The following is a 22,102-nucleotide window of genomic DNA, read 5'->3' as shown; positions in this document are numbered from 1 at the left end:
ATGCTACCTTTACCTACGAGTGGAGTGTGTAGTCAAATTGCTGCCGCTCCTTCAATGTTATATCACAGTATAAGAAAAAGTTATGATGATGCTATCTATTGTTACATTGAATGACACTGCCCATAGGCAGTATCATTTTATTTATTTAATGAAAAAACATCAAGATAAATACAACTTTGATGTATAATTATAGTGACAACCTTGAAGTTTTAAATATATTTTTTTGGAACGCCTGTGACACATTACCTACCTGTGCAAACACTGTCTGTCCCACAAACAAACAGAATGTCTTTAGATGAAAAAGTACATGGTCCTACTTTGAACTTGGCCTTAAAAAAGCTACAATTAAATACTGAACATTAAAGTAATAAAATCTATTTCATGAGTGAAAGTACTATATTTTCTGACCATATATAGGTATTGTGTCTGTTATGTTAATTTAAATGATTTTGTTCTACCATTTTTAAATAGCCATCTCATTATAGTAAGTATGCCACATGATAACTATATTCTACAGATAATTGCCGCATACTACTCTAAAAGAACCGTGTGTATTACAATGAATAATGTTATCTTGTGTACTTGTGGATGTGTGTGTGTGTAGTACTGAAGGGTGCAAGCGCTGGTCGTCTGCGCAAACGCTGCTTGCCGGAACTCCTTCCCGGAGGCGACCGTGTGAAATCCTTCTTAGTATTCCTCCGCGTCACCTCCGTAGGTCTACCTGCGCTGTTTGATTAACTCCAGCCTACGTCTTAATCGATATCGTGAACATCTCAAGTGCGTTTTTAATCCTACATCTTTGGGTATTATTATATTAACACAAAAACAGACAGTTCCGGTTAACTGGTCCGGTTTTAAAGGGGTAAGTTCAAGAACTATGTTATGTGGAAGGAAAGCAGTCGAAGCCCGGAGTGTGGATGTTGAGGGTTGTGCTTAGTCCGTGATGAAAACCAAAATGGCGTTTAGCTTGGACAGGACGAGCGGGGGATAGTTCAAGAAAAGCTGGTGACTAGTAAGACGCCTTGGTGCCTGTTTACTTTTTCAGGTCAAATCATAACAAAGTGCCAACATTTGGTGACACTTCCGGTTTCTTTGCGACAAACGGATAATAAGTGTTGACCGAGAATTCGGCGCTGAGAGTCGCGGAGTGTCGAAGCGCTGGGATGGGCTGAGAGACAGCGCAGGCCGCAGAGGTGCAGCCACCCAGAGAGACTGACCCACTGGCGAACAATAGAGCCTGTGATCAGACACACTCACGCACACACACACTCACAGACACAGGACTTTCTCCTCTATAAGCCTTGGCTTAATATTCACCAGAAGCTGAAGCAGAGCGTGTTTGAAGAGCACGCATACACCAAGTGGCGGAATGTAAGATCATGTGGCCAACTAATGTTTCAGCAATCTAACCTTAAGTTTACTCGTTAGCTCTAGCTTCGTGATTGCTCTTGCTCTTAACAATGGCCTGCACATCATCTACTGTTTGAAAACATGCTGTTAGATTTCTCATTTGATACCTGTACGATGTCTTTTCTTGAGAGGTTTGCTAAACATTCGCTGAATTAATAGTTTACCTAACTATGCTAGGTTTAATTTTTAAAAACACACTTTTTTCAGACAAGTATGTACATTTATCAATATGTACACTTTCCCTAACAACAATGACATCTGTAATAATTTAACACGACCTCATAAACTTTATTAAGTTTCAGTTGTGATAATGGTTTAATTTATTTGTGTCTCATTGAGCTCTGATCCAGGCTGCTTGAAGCCATGGTGTTATCTAACAAGCTAATGTTTTGATAACTAGCCAGAGTGGCTAATGACTCCCTTTATCACAATTAAGGCGAGTTAAGCCTAATTAGTAAGAGCTAACTGGTTTAGTTGAATATTTTCTGCTTTAACAGGTGTTAAAGAACATGGTCTGACTTTTATTGTTGTCACAAGTTGATGACAATATGATTAGTCTAAATATCCGCTGTGTGCCGAGCTAGCGCGAGCTAAGCTAGCATCATTTTAGCATATGATCTTTTGTCATAAACTCGTTATTTGACGTTAGTGTTGTTTAGTGTCATTTACTATTTTGCTACTTCAGTATAGTACACAATAATTTACCTTAATATGCTTCATTCAACACGCTAAATTCGTATTTTAACTAACGTTAAATATCGTGTATTTTAGCATAGCATCTTTAAGTTAGTTTGACATTATCTCAGTTTTAATGCTTCCATTATTTAGCCTTTTCTGTTTTATAGTGTTATTTCTGTAATATTTGTTTTGGGGTAGTATTTTATTTCGATTCAGTTTTTCATTATTTAGCTTATATAATATACTATCTCATTAGTTTTGATGTTGAGTTATTTCTAATTTGCTTTATTTCAACGTCCAGTTAAGTTAGTATTTTGTTCTCATTATTTAGCTTAATATCTTCTTACTTTTTATAGTGTTGTTTCTAGTTATTTTTATTTTAACGTTCCAACAGTTAAATCTGTATCTTTTTTATTTTTTTACTATCTCATTATTTACTTTACTTTTAATTATTTTAATTATTTTTAATGATGTTATTTCTAATTTGTGTTTATTTCACTGTTCAAACAGTTAAGTTAGTAATTTATTTGTTTCAGTATCCCAATAGTATTAGTAATTCAATGTTGTAACTTACGTTATTAACCGTAACTCAATTGGGACATCATCTTGTAATTTTAACTTTACATTGTTATTTTAACATAGTATATTAATAACTACCACGTGTAAAACCCAGCTTCGATATTCGGCACATGTCCAAACCCCAGTTACTGGATGCAGTGCCGGTCCCACGTCCAGATAAAATGGGAGAGTTGCGTCAGGAAGGGCGTCTGCTGTAAAACCTGTGCCATGTGTCCCCTTAACGGGAACAGCTGGTAGACCAACGACATATCGCTAACCGCTTGAACGACGTATCTCGTTAGTTACTTAATTTTATCTCATCGTTTCAACATATTCTCATCCTTTTAACCATGTATACTTCTAGTTGAACTTTATACTTTAAATTATTTTATTTAACAATTTTAAATTCAGTTTAATAATCTAGATAGAGTGGACTCTTGCCACACCTACAAATAAGGCAAACGTTCATTTATTGAATGTTTATAGTAATTATATTGCTCATCCTGTATGCTGATTTTGAGACGATAGCGAAGCCAGAAACCGCTTCGGTTAAATGTTGATTCACACACACCACTTAAATGTATATCAAATTAAAATCCTCTGTGGGCAGCGGCCGGTGTTTGCATGCACAGGACGTTCCTTCATAGGTGTGTCACAGGCTTTCCTTACTGAATGTAACAGTAGGCAGCGTCATCAACTTATGTCATACTTTAAGTGTCAAAGGCATTCCTCTTAGAATGTAACAGTAGGCAGTTCATACGACAGGCAGAAGTAAACATTGAAACAGTGGAGGAGCGGGTAACAATACCATTTGCAGGTAATGGTAGTAGCATGCAGGCGTCAGGATCTTCGCACAGGTGGTGCTGCGGGTACCCTCTAGTTAAGCATAATACCATAAATTAGTCTTATTGATTCCATAAAAATAGCTAGATTGTAAGTTTATATAGTGGCATTCTATGAGGATGAATGTTTATCAAAACAAATGGATTTAAATAACTGATAGTTTTAAGATTACAAGTGATGCATTTTAAGATAAGTAAATCTCAATGAATTAGAACTTGGATTTTTGTTTGCATTTGTTACTAGCTTAAACAAACACAGGAAAACTGAATGATGTAATGTCCTGCTGACAAGATGACCTGTTCTGTTATTGTGTATAAAACACAGAACTAGATTAGATTCGAATTAGTTTTCAGGCACTGTCTCGCTGTAAGTCCAAAATCAGTATTATACTGTACATGTTTTGCCCTTATTTGCTTTTGTCAATGTCGTCTTGTTCCCTGTTGTTTTAAGCTGAGATAAGAGGAACTGGTGAACAATTTATGTATTCAGTGCCTCTTTAGTGCGCTTGAAGCTCCCACTGACCTGTTTTGCTAATACAACATGGAAGTCTTCCCCTCCCCTCCCCTCACTTTTGGTGAGGCATGAGAAAAAAAACATAGTTACTATGAGTTAACATTTACTTTGTAGTTTTAAGAGAAAATGGGCCAATCAAACATAAGGACTTAATGGAAAATTTGTATTATTAACTTAATATGCTAAACTATTCTCCTCTATTTGAGTTGTTTATAATACGCAGCCTAAATTTGTTCTCACCGCTCGCCATATGTTCATAAACACTATTGTTTAGGAATGACACACCAAAGTTGTACACAATAGACTTTTTGTTTTGTCTTAAATGTTAAAAAGCAGCATGCGTTCATTGACTTTAACAATTCTTAAAATAAGACTAGATTAACACTAGCACAAAAAACTTTCCATAATTGTAGTAGAATTGGATTATTTTTATTGAATTAGTTTAAATAAAATACTTTTTTTTTCATAAATACCTAAATATTCTCTCATAGATTTTACACTTTGTTTTACACAGGGTCAGCATAAAACATTTCCTGCTTTGTGTATAAACTTAATATTATGTGAGAAAATGTTCAGTTATTTCACAAATGTCTTTTTTTAAAACAAAGGTTTTAAAATGATGGTCGTTGTGGATTGATATTGATGTTAATAAGTGCTTTATGTTTACCTGCTAGTCAGACCCTTTCTGAAATTGCTTTTAGGGCCATGGAGGCTGGGGATGAGTTTATTCCACCTCCAGAATGTCCCGTGTTTGAGCCGTCGTGGGAGGAGTTCGCAGATCCACTCGGATACATTGCAAAGATACGTCCAATCGCAGAGAAGTCTGGAATATGCAAGATTCGCCCCCCACCGGTAAGCGTTTGGGTAAACTTCATACTGACTGGAATGAACAACACAACTAGGGATATTTTTAGTGTGGTTTCATTTCTTCTTTCAGGTTAGGATTATGGCATCTCTGCTTATTTTAAAAGCTGCTACTGCCTTTATTTAGAATGCAAATAAGGTTTATTCAAGCTTGACATAAACACACTGATTTCAAAATATACGAGCAGTTCTTTAGCTGTCCGGTGTGGTGTGGTCCACCGCTAGTTAAGTGTTGCCCTCATGTTTGTGGTATCTGTAAGTTTATTAAAGTGTGTGTTTGTTTACAGGATTGGCAGCCACCATTTGCTGTGGAGGTGGACAATTTCCATTTTACACCCCGTATCCAGAGACTAAATGAACTAGAGGTTTGTACTTATGGAAGTTACACTTGTTACCACCGACCCACACTGTGTGGCCAAAAATTTAAGGACAAATCTTTTAATTTATTTATTTTTAACTCATCCTGCCTGTGGAATGGGGGAGTTGCAGTTTCACTTTACTGGAACGAAGAGGCTCCCCGTTCCACCCGGATAATGCTCCTGTGCACAAACCGTGCAGTCATGGTTTACCAAGAATGGAGTGAAAGAATTTAAATGTGTTTACCTCAACACCCCTTTGAACACCTTTCAAATAAACTGGAACTGGTGTCCTTGAACATTTTGTTCACATAGTATAATTGGATTTCTCTAATGCTCTCTAGCAGTTATTGTTTGCACTATGACATCATCCCTATTATTACATCATGGAGTGCCAAGGGTCCTCTTGTTCTCCTAAAAAAATTTTTGTCAAGCATCCAGGGCTATTTGAAGGTCTTAACATACTCAAAAAGTCATTAAAATCAGCGCACAGGTTGGAATCCGCGCATACACACTTGCATATACGCATGTGGAACTCGGGTACACACTTAAAACTCTTTGAGCTGAGCAACTTTCACAGTGCATATCGTGTGCTATACTCAACAGGAAGTCAGTTATTTTGGGTTGTTTGCAAAACGCACACAATAGATTTTAAAATACTCCTAGAGGCTTTATATGAGCGCCAACAAACAGGCAGGGCCAGTGTGATCTCAAGACATTCAGAATAATGCGAAGCGGTTCAGCCATTATGCCGAAATGTGGCTAATAACTTTCTGCATGACAAAGTTATTAGCCGTATGTAAGATCTTAAAGATCTTAAAATTCCCCCTATTCTAAAATGAGGTCATAACGGTATTGGTATGTTCCCTTTAAATGCTTGTGCTCACTGTCTTTCTGGTGCACCAAATGCGATGGTGGCACAGGTTCTTCGGACCAATCATTGTTGGTTGCGCGCACACATAATTTTTCTGAAAGCAGTGTGTTGTCCGTTGCAGGTTAAAGAGCATGTAGTACGCATAATGTTAACTTTTTTTTTCTTTTCTTTTTTCGTTTATCATCAGGCTGAGACCAGAGTGAAGCTGAATTATCTGGACCGAATAGCCAAATTCTGGGAAATCCAGGGATCTTCTCTCAAAATCCCCAACATAGAGCGACACATTCTTGATCTGTTCGGCTTGTCCAAGGTATGGTCAGGACTAGGCTACAGAAAATATTACCACAAATCTACCACTTTTCATTGTGACTCGTTATTGACATTATTCCCTGAATGTTTTTTACCAAATACTGCATACATTACACTTCCTCTCTGTAATGAGAAATATGCAGTGGTGTGCATTTCATCTGGAATTTCTGATGCATGTGAATAATTCAAACAACCTGTCTAACAACAATTGAGGAAACTGATCTCTAATGTGCTTTGACCTTAACACATCATCAGATCATTCTACTGTCATTCATTTTGCAGATCGTCACAGAAGAAGGGGGCTTTGAGACGGTCAGTAAGGAGAGGCGATGGGCGCGCGTAGCCCAGAAGCTCGGCTACCCGCCGGGCAAAAATATCGGCTCCCTCCTGCGGTCGCACTACGAAAGGATTATCTATCCTTTTGAGATGTTCCAGTCTGGTGCTAGCTTGCTGGTACACATTCTGCTTGTATTTTTACCCCATATTTTTACCCCTTTATCATCTATATATAAAAACCTACAGGAACTCAATCATTGAGGTGCTGGAAAGTGTTATGCAAGATATGCTACAGCGTGTTTGGCAGGAGCTGGACTACCGACGTGACGCGTGTTGTGTTACAGGCGGTGCACATATTGAACATTTGTAAAACATTGTGAAATCAGTTTGTAAAATCTGTATTGTGAATGTTAGAATTTAGATTTAATTTTTCAACATGAAGCTTATTTAATGTAGTTTTTTCTAGGACATGTAGTTACTCAGTCATATTTAAAATTATGTCAAATGACACCTTGTATAATCGAACTGTAAAGATGGCGTCTGTATGTTGAAGATATTTTCGAAAAAAATTTGTTAGGACGTAAGATATGTTTTGTAATTTTTGTCTGTCTGTGCACACATCACATTTAAAAAAGAAAAAAGGGTTTTTAATGGGGTTCTCACAGGCGGTCTAAAAAACTATTTGTTCATCTAAAAATTTACTAACTAGCGCTGTACTTTTTATTTATTTTTTTAAACATGCGCTTTCAAGTGTGTTAATGAAATATACTTAATAATCTCACACATTTATTCCGCACACTTCAAGGTAACACGTAAAAATTTTAGTTCGTTCCAAAATTCAACAGATGACTTTTTACATTTTTTTTTAAACTGGCTTATGAGTGTGCAGTTAAATTTCACGTAAATGAAGTCGCAGTCACATCTTGTCTATTCATAATTTTCCTTGACTTTTTACTTTCTACTTTTCTGTTTTATTAATTTATCTATTTATCTATCTTTCTGCCAGTTTACCTATGCATGAACTGTTCTCTCATGTTTATTATGGAAATGTTGTGTTAAGGTAATACTACTACTGTGTCTTCAAAATTAAACCAGCACTGCATAAAAGGAATATGTATGTATGTGTGTGCGCAGCAATGTAAGCCCAGGCCATATGTAAGTGAGGACGTGGATAAGGAGTACAAACCCCACTCCATCCCCCTCCGCCAGTCAGTCCAGCCTTCAAAGACCAGCAGTTATGGACGACGTGCCAACCGCCTGCAGTCTGAGGTGAGCGTTGTGTCTGTTGGGTCGTTTAGATAAGCATTAGAAACTCAGGTTTTTAAGATCAGTGACACACACAAAGCCAGCACTGCCCCGCCTACTGGATTACAGTTTTCTGAGATCCTTTTTCAAAGCAGAAATGTCAGGAAGTTCCACTGCTGTCAAGAAAATCCGTGATAGCGAGGCTCATATAAAGTATGTCCGCAAAATCAGTTCTGGAAGTAGAACAAAACAGGACACTTAAAATGAACATTAAAATATCATGTCATGTCCTGGGGAACATGATTAGGTCAAGGAAAAATCGCATCCTGGTGCGCATCATGGTGTGTTGACCCAGTTTTCTGATGAAAACCTGTGTAACTGCATTTTTATGATAATTACAGTGTTTAGATAAGGTATACTCTGCACAATAATTTTATCCCTGCACAAAGTTCACATTTTCAACCCTAAATATGTGTACAGTAGACTCCTCAGCAAACATGCATGTGTTTTAAATTACACCGACAGGGTTTGCTTGTAACTATTACACAAAGCAAACTTTTTAAAATCTTAAATACGACTTAAAAAGCCTTTAAACAGATCCACTGAAGGGAAGACTAGAATGGTCCAGATGCAGTGCGTCTAAAAACTACAGCTTTCCTGTGTTTTTTTTTTTTTTCTTTTCTTGCATTTCCGGCTAATCAGCCTTTAGCATAAGTCCCCCAGCATGCAAAAAATATCTTGCTGCTTTTCTTGCTTTCCTGATCGCATTATTCCTCTTTCTCAGGCTTTTTTTTTTTTTGTTAACTGCTTCTACACACAACTTTTGTGATTTCCCTGTCTGCCTCATTTCATATCTGAAGCACTTCCATTTTGCCAAGCCTTATCCCAAAGCAGTCTAATATGTTAATCAGATGTAATATGTATGTATATGTAACTTGTTTATATTTCTAAAAAAAAAGGAAAAGGACTTTGATTTAAACAAAAAAAAAGATAATCGTAGGTCTTGAAGCTATTTTCATCTTCACCCATTTTAAAAAAATACTGTATTTCATGGCTTGCACTTGTGTTGCGATTGCGCTGGCTTTTTTTTCCCTGCCGCCTTATAAGTTCGTTAAAATGTATCCATTTATATAATAAACAAAGCTATTATTGCAATATGTCACAAATAACTTGCATTAGTTTAAAAAAAAATTTCAGTAAAAGTTTGAGTTATTCAGTCAGTAAGAGACACGTATTAGTACAGATGAACACAAATATAAATAAATTTCCTATAAAAATGTAACTTTTAATTTTGTTGTCTGTGGAAATATTTAACAAAGTATCAAGTATTTGTAGGTATTCCTTAAAATGAAAATGCTAGGTGTACGTAGTGACCGTAAAAAGCCCTCGCACACACACACACCCTGTCCTTGTTTTCTTCCTCTTCCGTCTCCATTCTGTCCAGTTCCGTAATGTTTTGTTTTCCTTGTCGCCTCCTTTTTGTCTCTGGAGTCTTGTTTTGTTACGGTTGTTGTCTCCCCATGCAGGGTCCAGAGGATCCGACTCACCACCCTCTTACCACTGGCTCTCAACACAGCTCCTCGGTACTGCCTCTCGCTGGCCCTCGCTCTCCTCCTCTTTCTGCTCTTTTCTCTTCGTTTCCACTTAACACTCATTAACACCTTTCTTTCCTCCACACACTTTCTTGTGTCTCGCTCCTGCTGACGTGCAGCTCTTGGTCAGTTTTGCACAAACTTTCCCGCCTCATCTAAGCCTATGTGTTTGCTGCTAATCTTACTGGAAGGCAATCTTACTAAAAAAAAAATCAGCACTACAAACATATTGTGCTTGTTTTGCTGTGTCTATAACATTTGCTGGCTTGTTTGTGTTTTTTCTTCTTGGGTAGTGGTGTCCTTTTTGATTCCCTTGTTTTTATATTGCTCACTGCCTTCATTCACGTATGGGATTTCTGCTAGTCTCTAACGCTTTTACTCCTTTAGCTTGGCTGCTGCTTATTTTTTCCTGCGTTCACCCTCTCTGATGATTGTATGACTGCAAGCCTCCCATGCATTGCAGTCAGTGTATAGCTTGTTCAGAGATTATATAACAGGTGATATATGTAGATATATTAAGAGATACATCAGTGGCATGAGCTGTTTTGGTGTGTGTTGGATGGAAGAGCCAGGGCTTTTTAACATTTATCTCCAGGTTAGCAGTAGATAGTAGCAGACAACCAAGCTGACCCAGAACCAGTGTTCAACTCGGTGTGTCAGAATTTGTCTCAGTCGTTGTTTACATTTTTTTAACGTTTTAATATTTTGCCTTCAGCCCGAGCCCACCGAGGAGGACATAGAGAAAAACCCAGAGCTGAAGAAGCTCCAGATCTATGGAGCCGGACCCAAAATGATGGGTCTCGGCCTGGTGGCACGAGACAAGGCAAGGAAGAAAGGTAAATATGGGCACAGTCTTTCAGTCAGGAGTCTGCATGTGTGATTTAATTTTACAATTTTTAAGTGAGAGCTGGGGTTAAAACATTTACCACATTTTTCTTTTCCAAAAGTTAAACAGGTTAGCCAATATTTAATTAAATAATAATTAATCGCAAAATGCCCTTTTTTTTCCCTTTTTTTTAACAGTAAGTTTTATTTAAACAGTTCTATCAGCACAATCTCAAAGTATTTATTTCTGCAACATAAATTAATGAAGCCCAAATACTAAAAACAGAAATAAATATAATTATTTAAATACTCTTAAACTGCACGTTCCTCCACTAGTACAAGTTGTACAAGTTAATAGATATGTAAGCTACTGAGAAATAAAATGCAAAACAAACATTTAATCAGTTAATGTAGTTTCTAAATTAAATTTAAGAAGAGCTACTAAACAACTGGGCTGAGTGTGAACTTTTGAGACATTTGTACTCAACATCGTAACATAACTCAGTCCAGCTGTCTTTCTTTCAGATGAACTTCCCCAGACCCTAATAGTTAAGGACAACATAAGCATTAAAGAAGAAACCGGAGAGACGTTAATCACAAAGTCAGAACTCGACATCCCCCCACCGCCCCCTAACCTCATTGTTAAAGATGAAGTGAAGAAAAAGGAAGAGGACGAGGGCCGTGCAGTTGATACAAAAGATCCTATTAAAGATGAACCCTGCACCAAGATGACCATGAGGCTGAGACGCAACCTAGGCAACGCACAGTTTGTAAGTACATGTTTCTGGGGGTGGTGTTATCATTATCATACAAACTGTTGCTGCTCACTGTAATGAGTCAAGAGACTGTCTGAGAGCATTTAGCTCTGTCTGAGCACACTGCAATTAAAAAAAGTTTTTTTATGGAAGTCCATTATTAAATTTAAATTGTTTTAAGTTTATTTCTAGCTTAAGTTTGTATTTGTAGTTTATTTTTGGAAGCTCCTACCCTAAAGCAGCCATGAATTAAAATCAGATATTTCAGAGCTTTTTGTATGATGCTCTTGGCATTGTTGAATACACAAAAGCTAGTATATAAATAAATGTATATTACACAGTACATCCTTTTTTTTTTTTTTTTTTTTTTTTTTTGGAAACTTGGTCAGATATTTGTACTTCATGTCCTTCACTCATATGATTTGCATCCAGTCAAATGCTCTGGTCAGTAGCAGTTTTTTTTTTCTTTTTCCCCTCGCATCACACTATAAATGTGCTATTTGTAGCACACTGCTTTTTATTAGACTGGACACAAGTACTTCCATTCCGTTATCTAAGTATACATGTCACAATACCTGTGGCTGTTATGTTACATGGAAAAATTAGTTTTATTTCCTGGAAAAGCCATAGACTATTACATACCTGGTTCATTGTAATGAACAGTAACGGTATTTAATTAGGCAGGAAATTTCCCCCCTTTGATTTCATGGCTTCTTTGTGGTTCTTCAGTACCATGGCAACCACTCAAACAGTGCTGCAGAAATACTGCTCAGGTCACAGCATGAACAATGCAAAAATATTTTACATTTAAAGAAAGATGTCACATCTGTCAATGCTTAAAAGGCAAGAATAAATATTTTTTAAAAAGTCACCTTTGGTAGCCCTGTTTCTGTCATGCAGGGACACTAGTTCAGTTTCATCTCGCATGTGAGCGCATGTGAATACATTATTATGTACGATGTTGTTAAAAATTCCAACCTAAAGTTAATAACGCGGCTTCCCATTTCTATACATTAAACATAAATAGTCAGACGAACAAAAAAATAATAAGATGAAGATAAACCAAGAGGTGCGCTCTTAAGCTTGAGCAGCACTGCAAACTAGGACATCAAATCAATCTCACGTTTCTTGCTGACATTAAACAGAAAAACTAAGGTGACCTGATTATTGTTGCCACAGTTCACTTTCTGTCTATCTGTCGGAAACCAGAAAGGTTAAAAAACAACACCCCTCTCTAACACGAGGGGGCAAATCAATTTTGGGACCAAAAGTAGATTAGCGTAGTATTGGATCAGTAATGTTTCATTACTGATAATTGCATAATTGTTGGATCTAGTCGCTGCATCAGTACTTTACACTGTAAAAAATATAATATCTTAGTAAGTGTCTTGAATATATTTAAAAAAAAAAAAATTTATTATGAGAAAATAAAACCTTTGCTCTAGGATACTAAAAATGTAGATTTGCAGTAGGCAAGCTGGCGATCTCACATGGATTTAGCCAGGTTTGTTTAGATTTGGTGGCAGTTACTGGCTGTTTTAGTAGTCAGTCAACCATACCATGTTGAAATACTGACTTACTGTTTTAAAAGAAAATGTCTGGAATCAAGCGATTTCATGGCCACTTCAACTAGAAGTACAACAACAGTCATGGTTCCTGTTTTGTTTTTGTATTGTAAGCAGGTAGTGCATTTTGACCAATATATCAGAATAAGATTCAGTTGCTTGAATAGTGATGAGCCATTTTTCTAGTTAATTCATGCTGGCGGAAGAGAGTTGCACAACTTGGTGTTTTAATGTACTAAACCAGAACGATTCGTTTTCCCAGGTGGACTCATTTGTGTGTCGAATGTGTGGCCGTGGGGACGAGGACGAGAAGCTGCTGCTGTGTGATGGTTGCGATGATAATTACCACACTTTCTGCCTTCTGCCTCCCCTCACAGACCCTCCCAAGGGCAACTGGCACTGTCCCAAATGTGTAGCAGAGGTGAGGTGACACGTGGGAAATGGCCAGATTACATTCAGCATGACCCAAGAGCATTTTCCTGTTTATAGCTTTGAGTTAAAATGACATATGAAAAGGGCTAAAATATACATAAGGGTTTTTAATTAACGGATGCGTTTAAAGAGGATTTTATCAGTTGAAATGCGACAACAGATATTTGCTGTGTGTTTTTGTAGGAATGTAAGAAACCCACAGAAGCATTCGGTTTCGAGCAGGCTACACGAGAATATACGTTACAGAGTTTCGGTGAGATGGCAGACACGTTCAAGGCCGATTACTTCAACATGCCTGTCCATGTGAGTGCTTTTACGTGAATGTAATAAAGAACTATTACTACTATTAAATTATTTGGTTAATCCAGCATATTCTCAAAGTCTCAGTCCTCACAAATCAGGAATAGGTGTATATTTAAAATAATAATAATAATAATAATAAATAACTGACATCTGACAAAAAACCTCAAAGACTTTCAGGAGTTACTGCTAAGCTCCATAATAAATCCTGGATGTATGAATGTTATTAGATGGTCCCAACAGAGCTGGTTGAAAAAGAGTTTTGGCGATTGGTCAGCAGTATTGAAGAGGACGTGACTGTTGAATATGGTGCCGACATTCACTCCAAAGAGTTTGGGAGCGGTTTTCCGGTCAACAATGGCAAGCGACATTTAACTGAAGAAGAGGAGGTTTGCATCGTTTTTCCCTCACAGAAACTTTTATCTTGCTTCACTGTTCGTTCTTTATGACTGTTATCCTTTCTCTTAGTTTCTCTTGTTCCTGCTTTCTCTTTCTCCCTCCCTCCCTCTCTCTCTCTCTCTCTCTCTCCCTCTCTCTCTCCCTCTTTCTCTCTCTCTCTCTTTCTCTCTCGCTGTTGCTCTTTTCACATTCAGTTCATTTCAGTTCCTGTTTGTTTCACATTTAAATGTAAGTTATACTTGAGTCTCTCATTATTTGTACGCATCTGGTGAACTATATTAAAGTAAACAATTGACACCGTTTCAGGCGTACGCACGTTGTGGCTGGAACCTGAACGTGATGCCAGTGTTGGAGCAATCAGTATTGTGCCACATCAATGCCGACATCTCGGGCATGAAGGTGCCGTGGTTGTATGTGGGCATGGTGTTTTCTGCCTTCTGCTGGCACATCGAGGACCACTGGAGCTATTCCATCAACTACTTACACTGGTAAAGTCACATTAACCACATTAAACATGTAGATGCTTTATTATCTTATTCTCTTCATAATTTATAAAAATGATATGCGCTGTTGTTCCATTCCACTTGATAAACTTCTGCCCCTGCGTTCTCAGGTCATTACACCTCCTTTGGGGTGGCCCACATTTTAACATGTTTAATACATGCATATTAAAATCATTTAAAAAAAAAATTATAAATACAAAGATCCTGAGGAAAATTACTACATTTAAAATAATTTCTAATTCAGGGGGGAGCCCAAGACGTGGTATGGTGTTCCCTCATCAGCAGCAGAACACCTGGAGGAAGTGATGAAGAAACTCACTCCTGAACTCTTCGAGTTCCAGCCAGATCTACTCCATCAACTCGTCACGATCATGAACCCTAACATACTCATGGCCCATGGTGTGCCGGTCAGTAACACGCGCGCACACACACACACACACCAGGCTCAGTATGAATGTTTGCACAGATTTTTGTCACAGCATGTGTTCGGTGTGAGCAATTTAATATTTGGCAAACGTGTTGCTCTCACTGTCTGTTTCTTCTGTAAAGGTTGATGCAAGATTATTATGCATTTCATATAACGTGAAGGTAGAGATTGGTAAGTTTTAGGTTTGTAATTAGGCTCTCTGTAACTGGCAGGTGGTCCGTACGAATCAGTGTGCTGGAGAATTTGTCATCACTTTCCCTCGAGCCTATCACAGTGGCTTCAATCAGGGATATAATTTTGCCGAAGCCGTCAACTTCTGCACTGCGGATTGGGTAAGCTAACAAAAAGTCTACAGATACCTTAACGAGGTGGATTTTATTTTATTTTATCCAGACTCTGAGCCCTTTTTTGTAATCCTCATAAAACTAGTGTCTGATGCAGGTAAGGTCTCCTTTGTACAATGCTCATGCATATCAAGTTGATGTGGTTTTGTTTTTTCTCAATTTAGCTACCCTTGGGTCGGTCGTGTATTGAGCATTACAGACACCTCAGACGCTACTGCGTGTTTTCTCATGAGGAGCTCACCTGCAAAATGGCCGCCTGCCCGGATAAGCTGGACCTGAACCTGGCTGCAGCCACCCACAGGGAAATGTTCATTATTGTCCAAGAGGAGAGGCAACTCCGCAAGGCCCTGCTGGAGAAGGTGAATAGTGCTGCGAGAGTTGCACAGATGTACAGTAAAAATCTAAAAGTTTAAAACAGAGTACAGCTGTAGATTAACATTACATAATCAATGTGCTGCCAACAAGCTATTAATGCAAAAAATGTATTCCCAGGGTATAACGGAGGCGGAGCGAGAGGCTTTCGAGTTGTTGCCCGATGACGAGAGGCAGTGTGATAAGTGTAAAACAACCTGCTTCCTGTCAGCTCTGGCGTGCACAAACTGTACTGAGCGCCTCGTCTGCCTCTACCACACACAAGACCTCTGCTCCTGTCCCACAGACAAACTCTACCTCAGGTACAGACACACCAGATGCATTGTCCTGACATGGTTGCAGTCATGTGGCCGACATAAATTGAATTTCGTTATCTTGTTTTTATTTCAGGTATCGCTATACTCTGGACGAGCTATTGGCCATGTTGTACCGGTTAAAGGTTCGAGCTGAGTCCTTCGACTCATGGGCTAACAGAGTAAAAGAAGCTCTCGAGCAGGAGGAGGGCAACAAAATAGGTCAGCTGGGAAGCTTGTATTATTTTATTACTAATGTATTCCTATTAAAAATCTATTTAGTTTACTCAGTACTCAAACGATAATCATTAAGCCACTCTGGGAATTTCCTTGTTATTTTATTATTTTTAACTAGTTTATATCAAATTCTTAGAATGCGAGTTGATGGGTAGATCTGTCTTTTTCCATCTTTTAAGACATTAAAAATCTGGTGGCACTGAAGGAAGAGGCAGCAGAACGTAAATTTCCAGACAATGAGCTGCTTCAGCGGCTTATAGTTGTGATGGATGATGTCCAGAGGTGCCAGAGCAGAAGTACAGAGCTTCTTAACAGCAAGCAGAGCAGTAAGATGAGCCTCCAGGAGCTCCGGGCTCTGGTCGACACCATGCTAAACCTTCCTTGTGTAATGGAGCAGCTGGCGGAGGTGCAGGTGTGTTCGAGGAGTCCTCCCCCGCCCCCTAAACCTGTGCTTTAACGCCTCTGTTTTAAAATGTTGTTTGGCCACTGTAACCAAGGTTGAGAAAAATCAAACTCCTGAATGATCTTCTCATCAGTTAGAAGTCAACCTAAGATATCGCACACATTCACCCTCCCTCTCTCCCGACCTTTTCAGGTTGTGCTACAGAAGGTGGGAGAGTTTGAGTCACGTGCCCAGGCTGTTGTAAGCAGCAGTGGTGGTGAGTGGAAACAGTCCTCGCAGCCCTCCGAAGAGGACGTGCAGGCTCTTTTAGAAGAGGGTTCTGCACTGCCGGTTGTAGTCCCAGCCTGTGGGCTCCTGTCTGGCCTGCAGGAACAGAGACGTTGGCTGGAGCAGGTGCGCAGGACGATCGGACCTGGGGGTGGAGAAGTGACTCTGGCTGTTCTGAGGAATTTGATGGAGGCTGGCTGCAACGTGCTGCAGAGCGTCAGCGTCGAGACCGCCATGGCAGAACTACAGGAGCTTTTGACCATCGCAGAGCGCTGGGAGGAAAAGGCTCAAATCTGCCTCGAAGACCGGTAAACCGGGATTTACACACACACACGCTTGCATAACCCAAACCCAATCAAGTTTCAAGTCTTAATCACATGCATCTCTCACTTGAGTATTAACTCCTCTGTATTTATCTAAACAGGCAGAAGCATCCTCTCTCAACACTGGAAGCCATAGTGAACGAGGCTCAGCTGATCCCTGTGCAGTTACCCAACATCTTGGCCCTTCAGGCCTGCCTGAGTCGAGCCCGTGCCTGGGTCACTGACCTAGAGGAGATCCAGGCAAGATTGGTTTTATTTAAGGATGTCATGAAATCTCGGTTACAGATTAGCTCATGTTTCAATTCATCTTAGTAAGGTATCAATGTGTCAAATTGGAAATTTTACTTTGCTAGCTCTTGCAGTATATATGTAGACCTATACTAAACATTTAAGGAATTAATGTTAGTCTTGGGGGCGCAGATATCGTTGGTGCAAGATATGAATGAATGACTGATATGAACTTTATCTGACTTTCTCCATTCCACTTTTACCAGTGAAATCTACTTAGCCACCTTTTATCCAGTTAAAAGTCTTACCCAGTGCATTTCTCTCCTTTCCTTTTTTTTCTCCTTTTTTGCCCTATAATCTCACAGCAGAATGGAGAGCACTACCCATGTCTGGATGACCTGGAGGGTCTGGTTGCAGTTGGCCGTGACCTTCCTGTGCGGATGGAGGAGCTGCGGCAACTCGAGCTACAGGTGGCCAGTGCCTACTCCTGGAGGGAAAAGGCCAGCAAGACCTTTCTGAAGAAGAACAGCCAGCACAGCCTGCTGGAGGTATGTGCTGGCTAGCTCTGATAACCAATACAGCGCAGAGATGAAAATGCGTGAAATGGTGAGGTTGGAAATGCACATGACTGCTTGAGAAGCAGAGACTCATCATCTGTGGAGTTTTTTTTTTTTTAACTGACTTGGTGTTAAGTATCTGGATTAAATGTATTTGAGGGACTGTGAAGGGTATTATAAGGGCGAGTGTCGCGTCTCACTCTGTACAGGTATTATGTCCATGTGTGGAGAAGAGGAAGAAGAGAGACGAAGACTCTCTGAGCTCAGAAGCAGACTCTGATGTTGACGTTTTGGGACTCACTGCTCAGGACCTCAGAGACCCAGGAGCCATCGTGAGTTAAAAGCACACAGCATGTAATTTAAACTGTGTTAAGTTTTCAGTGTGAGGTCTGCTATATAAAGCAATTAGGTGTCACCCCAGTGCCAACTCATCTGAAAGCATCTCAAATGTGCGCATTCATCTAAATTGAAATATAAAAGTATCTTGAAGAGTCTTGTTATCTAGTACAACGTCCAATGGTTATAGGCAATTATAGCCTGCGTATTCCCTGTTGAAGCCAGTATAAAGTTGTATATGGATCATGGACACCGAACGGACACGGGGACTACATATTGTTCCAATACTCCTAAGAATCGTTTTATGATTCCTGAAACTATATCTGGATTTGTACAAAGCTGACCAGACCCCAAAAAAGCAAGAGCACTAAAATATCTAGTCCATCCCTGGGTCAAAAATATTATAGGCTTTTTCTGCTAGAATATTCTATTTGTCCTGAATTAAACAAATGGGTCTCCCAAAAGGCTTTTAAAATCGATAAGTCTATTGTATGTTGTCCAAAAAGATTCGTCCAATGCATTGACCTCTACAGTTCCATATTGCCTCTTGCGAATGTTGCAGTTTTTATTTTAATAATTACTGTACCTTGAAACTTGTCTAGGTAATGGCGTTTAAAGAGGGAGAACAGCATGAGAAAGAGGCTCTGCTGCGCGTCCAAAAGCTGAACCTGGCCAAGCCTGGCCTCGGAAACGCACCCAAGGATGCACAGACTACAGATGTCAAACGTGAACAGAGGTGGAGTAAATCGGAGGACACCGACAAGCCTCTGTCCTCAGAAAACGTCACACAACAGAACGGTGGCTCCCATACAGTCAACCAGTCTGTGTGTGTGTGTGGTGGCCAGGCCCACGCTCTACTCTACCGCTGTCATCTGTGCAGAGACTGGTTTCATGGAGGCTGCGTGCCCTTCCCTTCTGTTCTGGGCCCCGTTGATGTGCCACTTGTTAACCCACTCTGTTGGTGGGACTGGGACACACGATTCCTGTGCCCACGGTGCCAGAGAACGCGGCGTCCACGGCTAGAAATCATTCTAGCATTGTTAGTGGCGTTACAGAAACTGCCCGTTCGACTGCCTGAGGGCGAGGCCTTGCAGTGTCTCACAGAGAGAGCTATTAACTGGCAAGGCCGAGCCAAACAAGCCCTGGATTCCCCTGAGCTGCAGGGGGCGCTACAGAGGCTGCAGGAACTAAAAGAAAAAAAGAGCAGCGAGAAGGAAGAGAAGAAGAAGCAGGACAAGAAAGGGAAAACGGAGGATGTTATTGTACTGTCGGACTCCGAGGAGCCAGAGGATGGTGTGATCGATCTGACCGAGGAAAGTGATGCAGCCAACAGCAAGAGAGAGAAAGTTGCTAATGGAATCCAGGTAAGGATTAGGTTTCTCGGTCTAGGTGAGGGACTAGCTTTGCCTAAAACATTGTCTTCTCAGAGAACATCTTTCCAGTACAGTTTCCATTTACTTATAGATATACTGTAAAAATGTCCAAATGGTAACTTGATTATTTTTCGCAGTCTGGCGGTGAAAGTGGCATTAAGAAGCCAGACATTGACAATGTAACAGGTTAGTACTGTAAATAAGTTGTCTCTTAGATTTTTCGAAACATTTGCAACATGGCCTTTAAATTTCTTTTCACTTGCCTTTATTAGGGGTGGAGTCTCTGGTGCCATTGATCCCGTATCTCAAAGGGTCAGTAATTGAACTGGCCGCTTCAACTAGAGCTCAGTTAGAGGAGCTGCAGCTAGAAGGCGACCTGTTGGAGGTGACTCTCGATCAGACGCACACCATCTACAGGCTCTTACAAGCAGCATCTCCGCCACCACGCCAGGCCCTATACACACTTATACAGGTTAGAGGACAGAACGCACAAACAGGGGTTTTGCACAACAGCCAACTGCAAAGTTTATGGTCAGATTTATGATTGTGATGTGTATTAGTGTGGATTTATTTTTTTTGGCTTAATAGGATGGTTTAACTGATTTCTATCTTCATCTGTCAGATCGAGTTGCAGGACCAGAAGCGCTCCGGTCGTGGCAGTAGGACAAAGGACTCTAAGAGGAAAAGGAAAAGTCAAAGACCTGAAGGAGGATCAAAATCCACAGAGGCCTCAGAGTCAAAGAAGACACGACCGGTCAACCACACGCCTGTACAGCTACAGAGAGAGGCATGGCTCTTTTTAAATAGCACTCATCACAATGAAATAGCCTCAATCTAATGGTCAGCTTATCAAACCACATGACCATGATTCTCCTCACCAAGTAGTTTTCTTACAGGGAAACAGCTGTTCAATACAAAAATTCCTGTTTCATATTGTATTGGAAATTATATTAATTTCACTGTTGAACATGGCTGTAGATTTTGTAGATTGGAAAGTGATCATCATTCATATTTATTTATTAATACTCAAATGGCCCTTTGTCTGATGTGTATAACATAGTAGTAAAAAGAACGTTTTACTGTACAAATATGCCGTTATGATATAGCCTATGTAGTGAGCACTTTAAAAGTCTACTTAAGAGTATTCACTCTCTTTTTCTTCCTCTCCAGGTCTTGTGATGTGTTGGAACTTGTAAAGGTGAAAATCACAGAACGTGACCCACGGAATATCAGTTCTAAAGCCACCTGGGCCGGGAAAAAAAAAACATTTACCCAGAGAGTAGAGGAGATTTCATGGACGTTTGACTTAATAAGCTCACACACCGCTCCTTTCTTTATACTATTTGCACACACTCACTCCCTGTCAGTGGCGCCCGTTGTTGGGCACTGCACTCCCCGGCTTGTTTCTGGATGGTGTGGCATTAGCATCACGTCTGTCCTTTTTCACTCCGACTTCTTGTGTTCCTCCATTGTCATGTTGTGTGCCGATCTGCTCACGACGACTCAGAAAACTTACACTTGAGCCCTGCTGTCTGTCTGTCTGTAGCATTAAACTGTACCACACAGTTCTGAACTCCCTGACCGCCAACTTGTTCACCTACATAATGTGACATAGTTCAGCCACACTCGCACACACAATGGTTCGGTAGTGCTGGACATAGGAAAAGGAGCGTGGCCCAGATGCCGTGAAAATGACCTGTATTTTTTATGTACCGAGTCTCGTGTTTTGTTGAGGCTGTTGAGAGACTCTGTTTTGATGAACTAGTTAAAAAAAAGGTAAAAAAAATTAAAAAATAAGGGGGAAAATGGATCGGGGAGGGGGAAAAACGGCATTTGAGTTTTGGTGCTACTTTCCCCAAATAGGTCACTGTATAATTACCCTCTTCTGTCTACTGACTTTAAATTGGGTTGTTTTTTTTAACTGTTTTGTTGCTACTTTTTTCTTCTCTCTCGCTGCCATCCCCCAAGTCCAAGGAACTGTACAAACACCTAAGTGTAACTCACTTAGTTTCATTTTGTTTTTTGTCATCATTTCTATTGAATACATAATTATCATTATTATTATTATTATTATTATTATTATTATTATTATTGGTATTGCAGACAAGCAACTTGTGAGTTTGTGTCTAAACATTTTCATTTCCATGTTGCCTTTGTTTCTTCACTTTTGTTAGAGAATAAAAGTTTAGAATTGTTTTAGGAAGCTGTGGATGTGTGATTTTGTGTAATATGGACTTTTCTGGCACAGAGAGACGTCTTTAGGATGAAGGAATGTTGTAACAATAACTACTGCATTTCCTGAAGTATCATTAACAGTCTTGCTAGCATATAATTGATGGTTCAGCTCACCCTGTAAAGAACAACCCGGAGCCCAACACCAGTCTGTCATGAGATTCTTGAGTGATTTCTTTAATTCTTAAATTTTATATATTTTTATATATTTTTTTCTTGGAACAGGTTGACAAATCTGACAAGACAAAGACTTTCATAATCTTCTGTTGTTCAATTTCCTGAACAACATTACATTAAAAAAAGTGGGGAAATCTACTAGTTATGAGAAAAGTTGAATGTTTAGATAGATGCTTAAAATGGTAAAATGCATGAGGTGAGTTTAGACATACAACTGTTGACCTGTATTAATTGCT

The 22,102-nt window shown here is 39.6% G+C and overlaps 1 protein-coding gene across 7 annotated transcripts; it reads left to right on the top strand.

Annotated features, from left to right (window-relative positions):
* Positions 1 to 755: 755 nt before the first annotated feature.
* kdm5c (lysine (K)-specific demethylase 5C) lies at positions 756 to 21,656 on the top strand. Of its 7 annotated transcripts, none has more exons than XM_053503654.1 (28): positions 756 to 1,371; positions 4,704 to 4,854; positions 5,154 to 5,231; positions 6,284 to 6,406; positions 6,688 to 6,858; positions 7,816 to 7,950; positions 9,453 to 9,509; positions 10,234 to 10,354; positions 10,854 to 11,113; positions 12,926 to 13,084; positions 13,279 to 13,398; positions 13,626 to 13,784; positions 14,101 to 14,282; positions 14,542 to 14,704; positions 14,937 to 15,056; positions 15,233 to 15,427; positions 15,561 to 15,742; positions 15,831 to 15,955; positions 16,150 to 16,382; positions 16,566 to 16,948; positions 17,065 to 17,203; positions 17,560 to 17,739; positions 17,958 to 18,080; positions 18,687 to 19,448; positions 19,595 to 19,643; positions 19,730 to 19,929; positions 20,080 to 20,244; positions 20,628 to 21,656. In XM_053503654.1, coding segments are annotated over exons 1-28 (4,746 nt in total). In that variant the 5' UTR covers positions 756 to 1,369; the 3' UTR covers positions 20,637 to 21,656. The 7 variants fall into 7 exon arrangements, with proteins under 7 accessions (XP_053359629.1, XP_053359627.1, XP_053359631.1 ...); XM_053503652.1 differs by having other exon boundaries at positions 17,557 to 17,739; XM_053503656.1 differs by having other exon boundaries at positions 757 to 1,371; positions 10,869 to 11,113.
* Positions 21,657 to 22,102: the final 446 nt, after the last annotated feature.

This window comes from Clarias gariepinus, chromosome 9 (assembly GCF_024256425.1).
Source record: "Clarias gariepinus isolate MV-2021 ecotype Netherlands chromosome 9, CGAR_prim_01v2, whole genome shotgun sequence".
Lineage (NCBI taxonomy): Eukaryota > Metazoa > Chordata > Actinopteri > Siluriformes > Clariidae > Clarias > Clarias gariepinus.
This window is presented reverse-complemented; position numbering and strand designations above follow the sequence as displayed.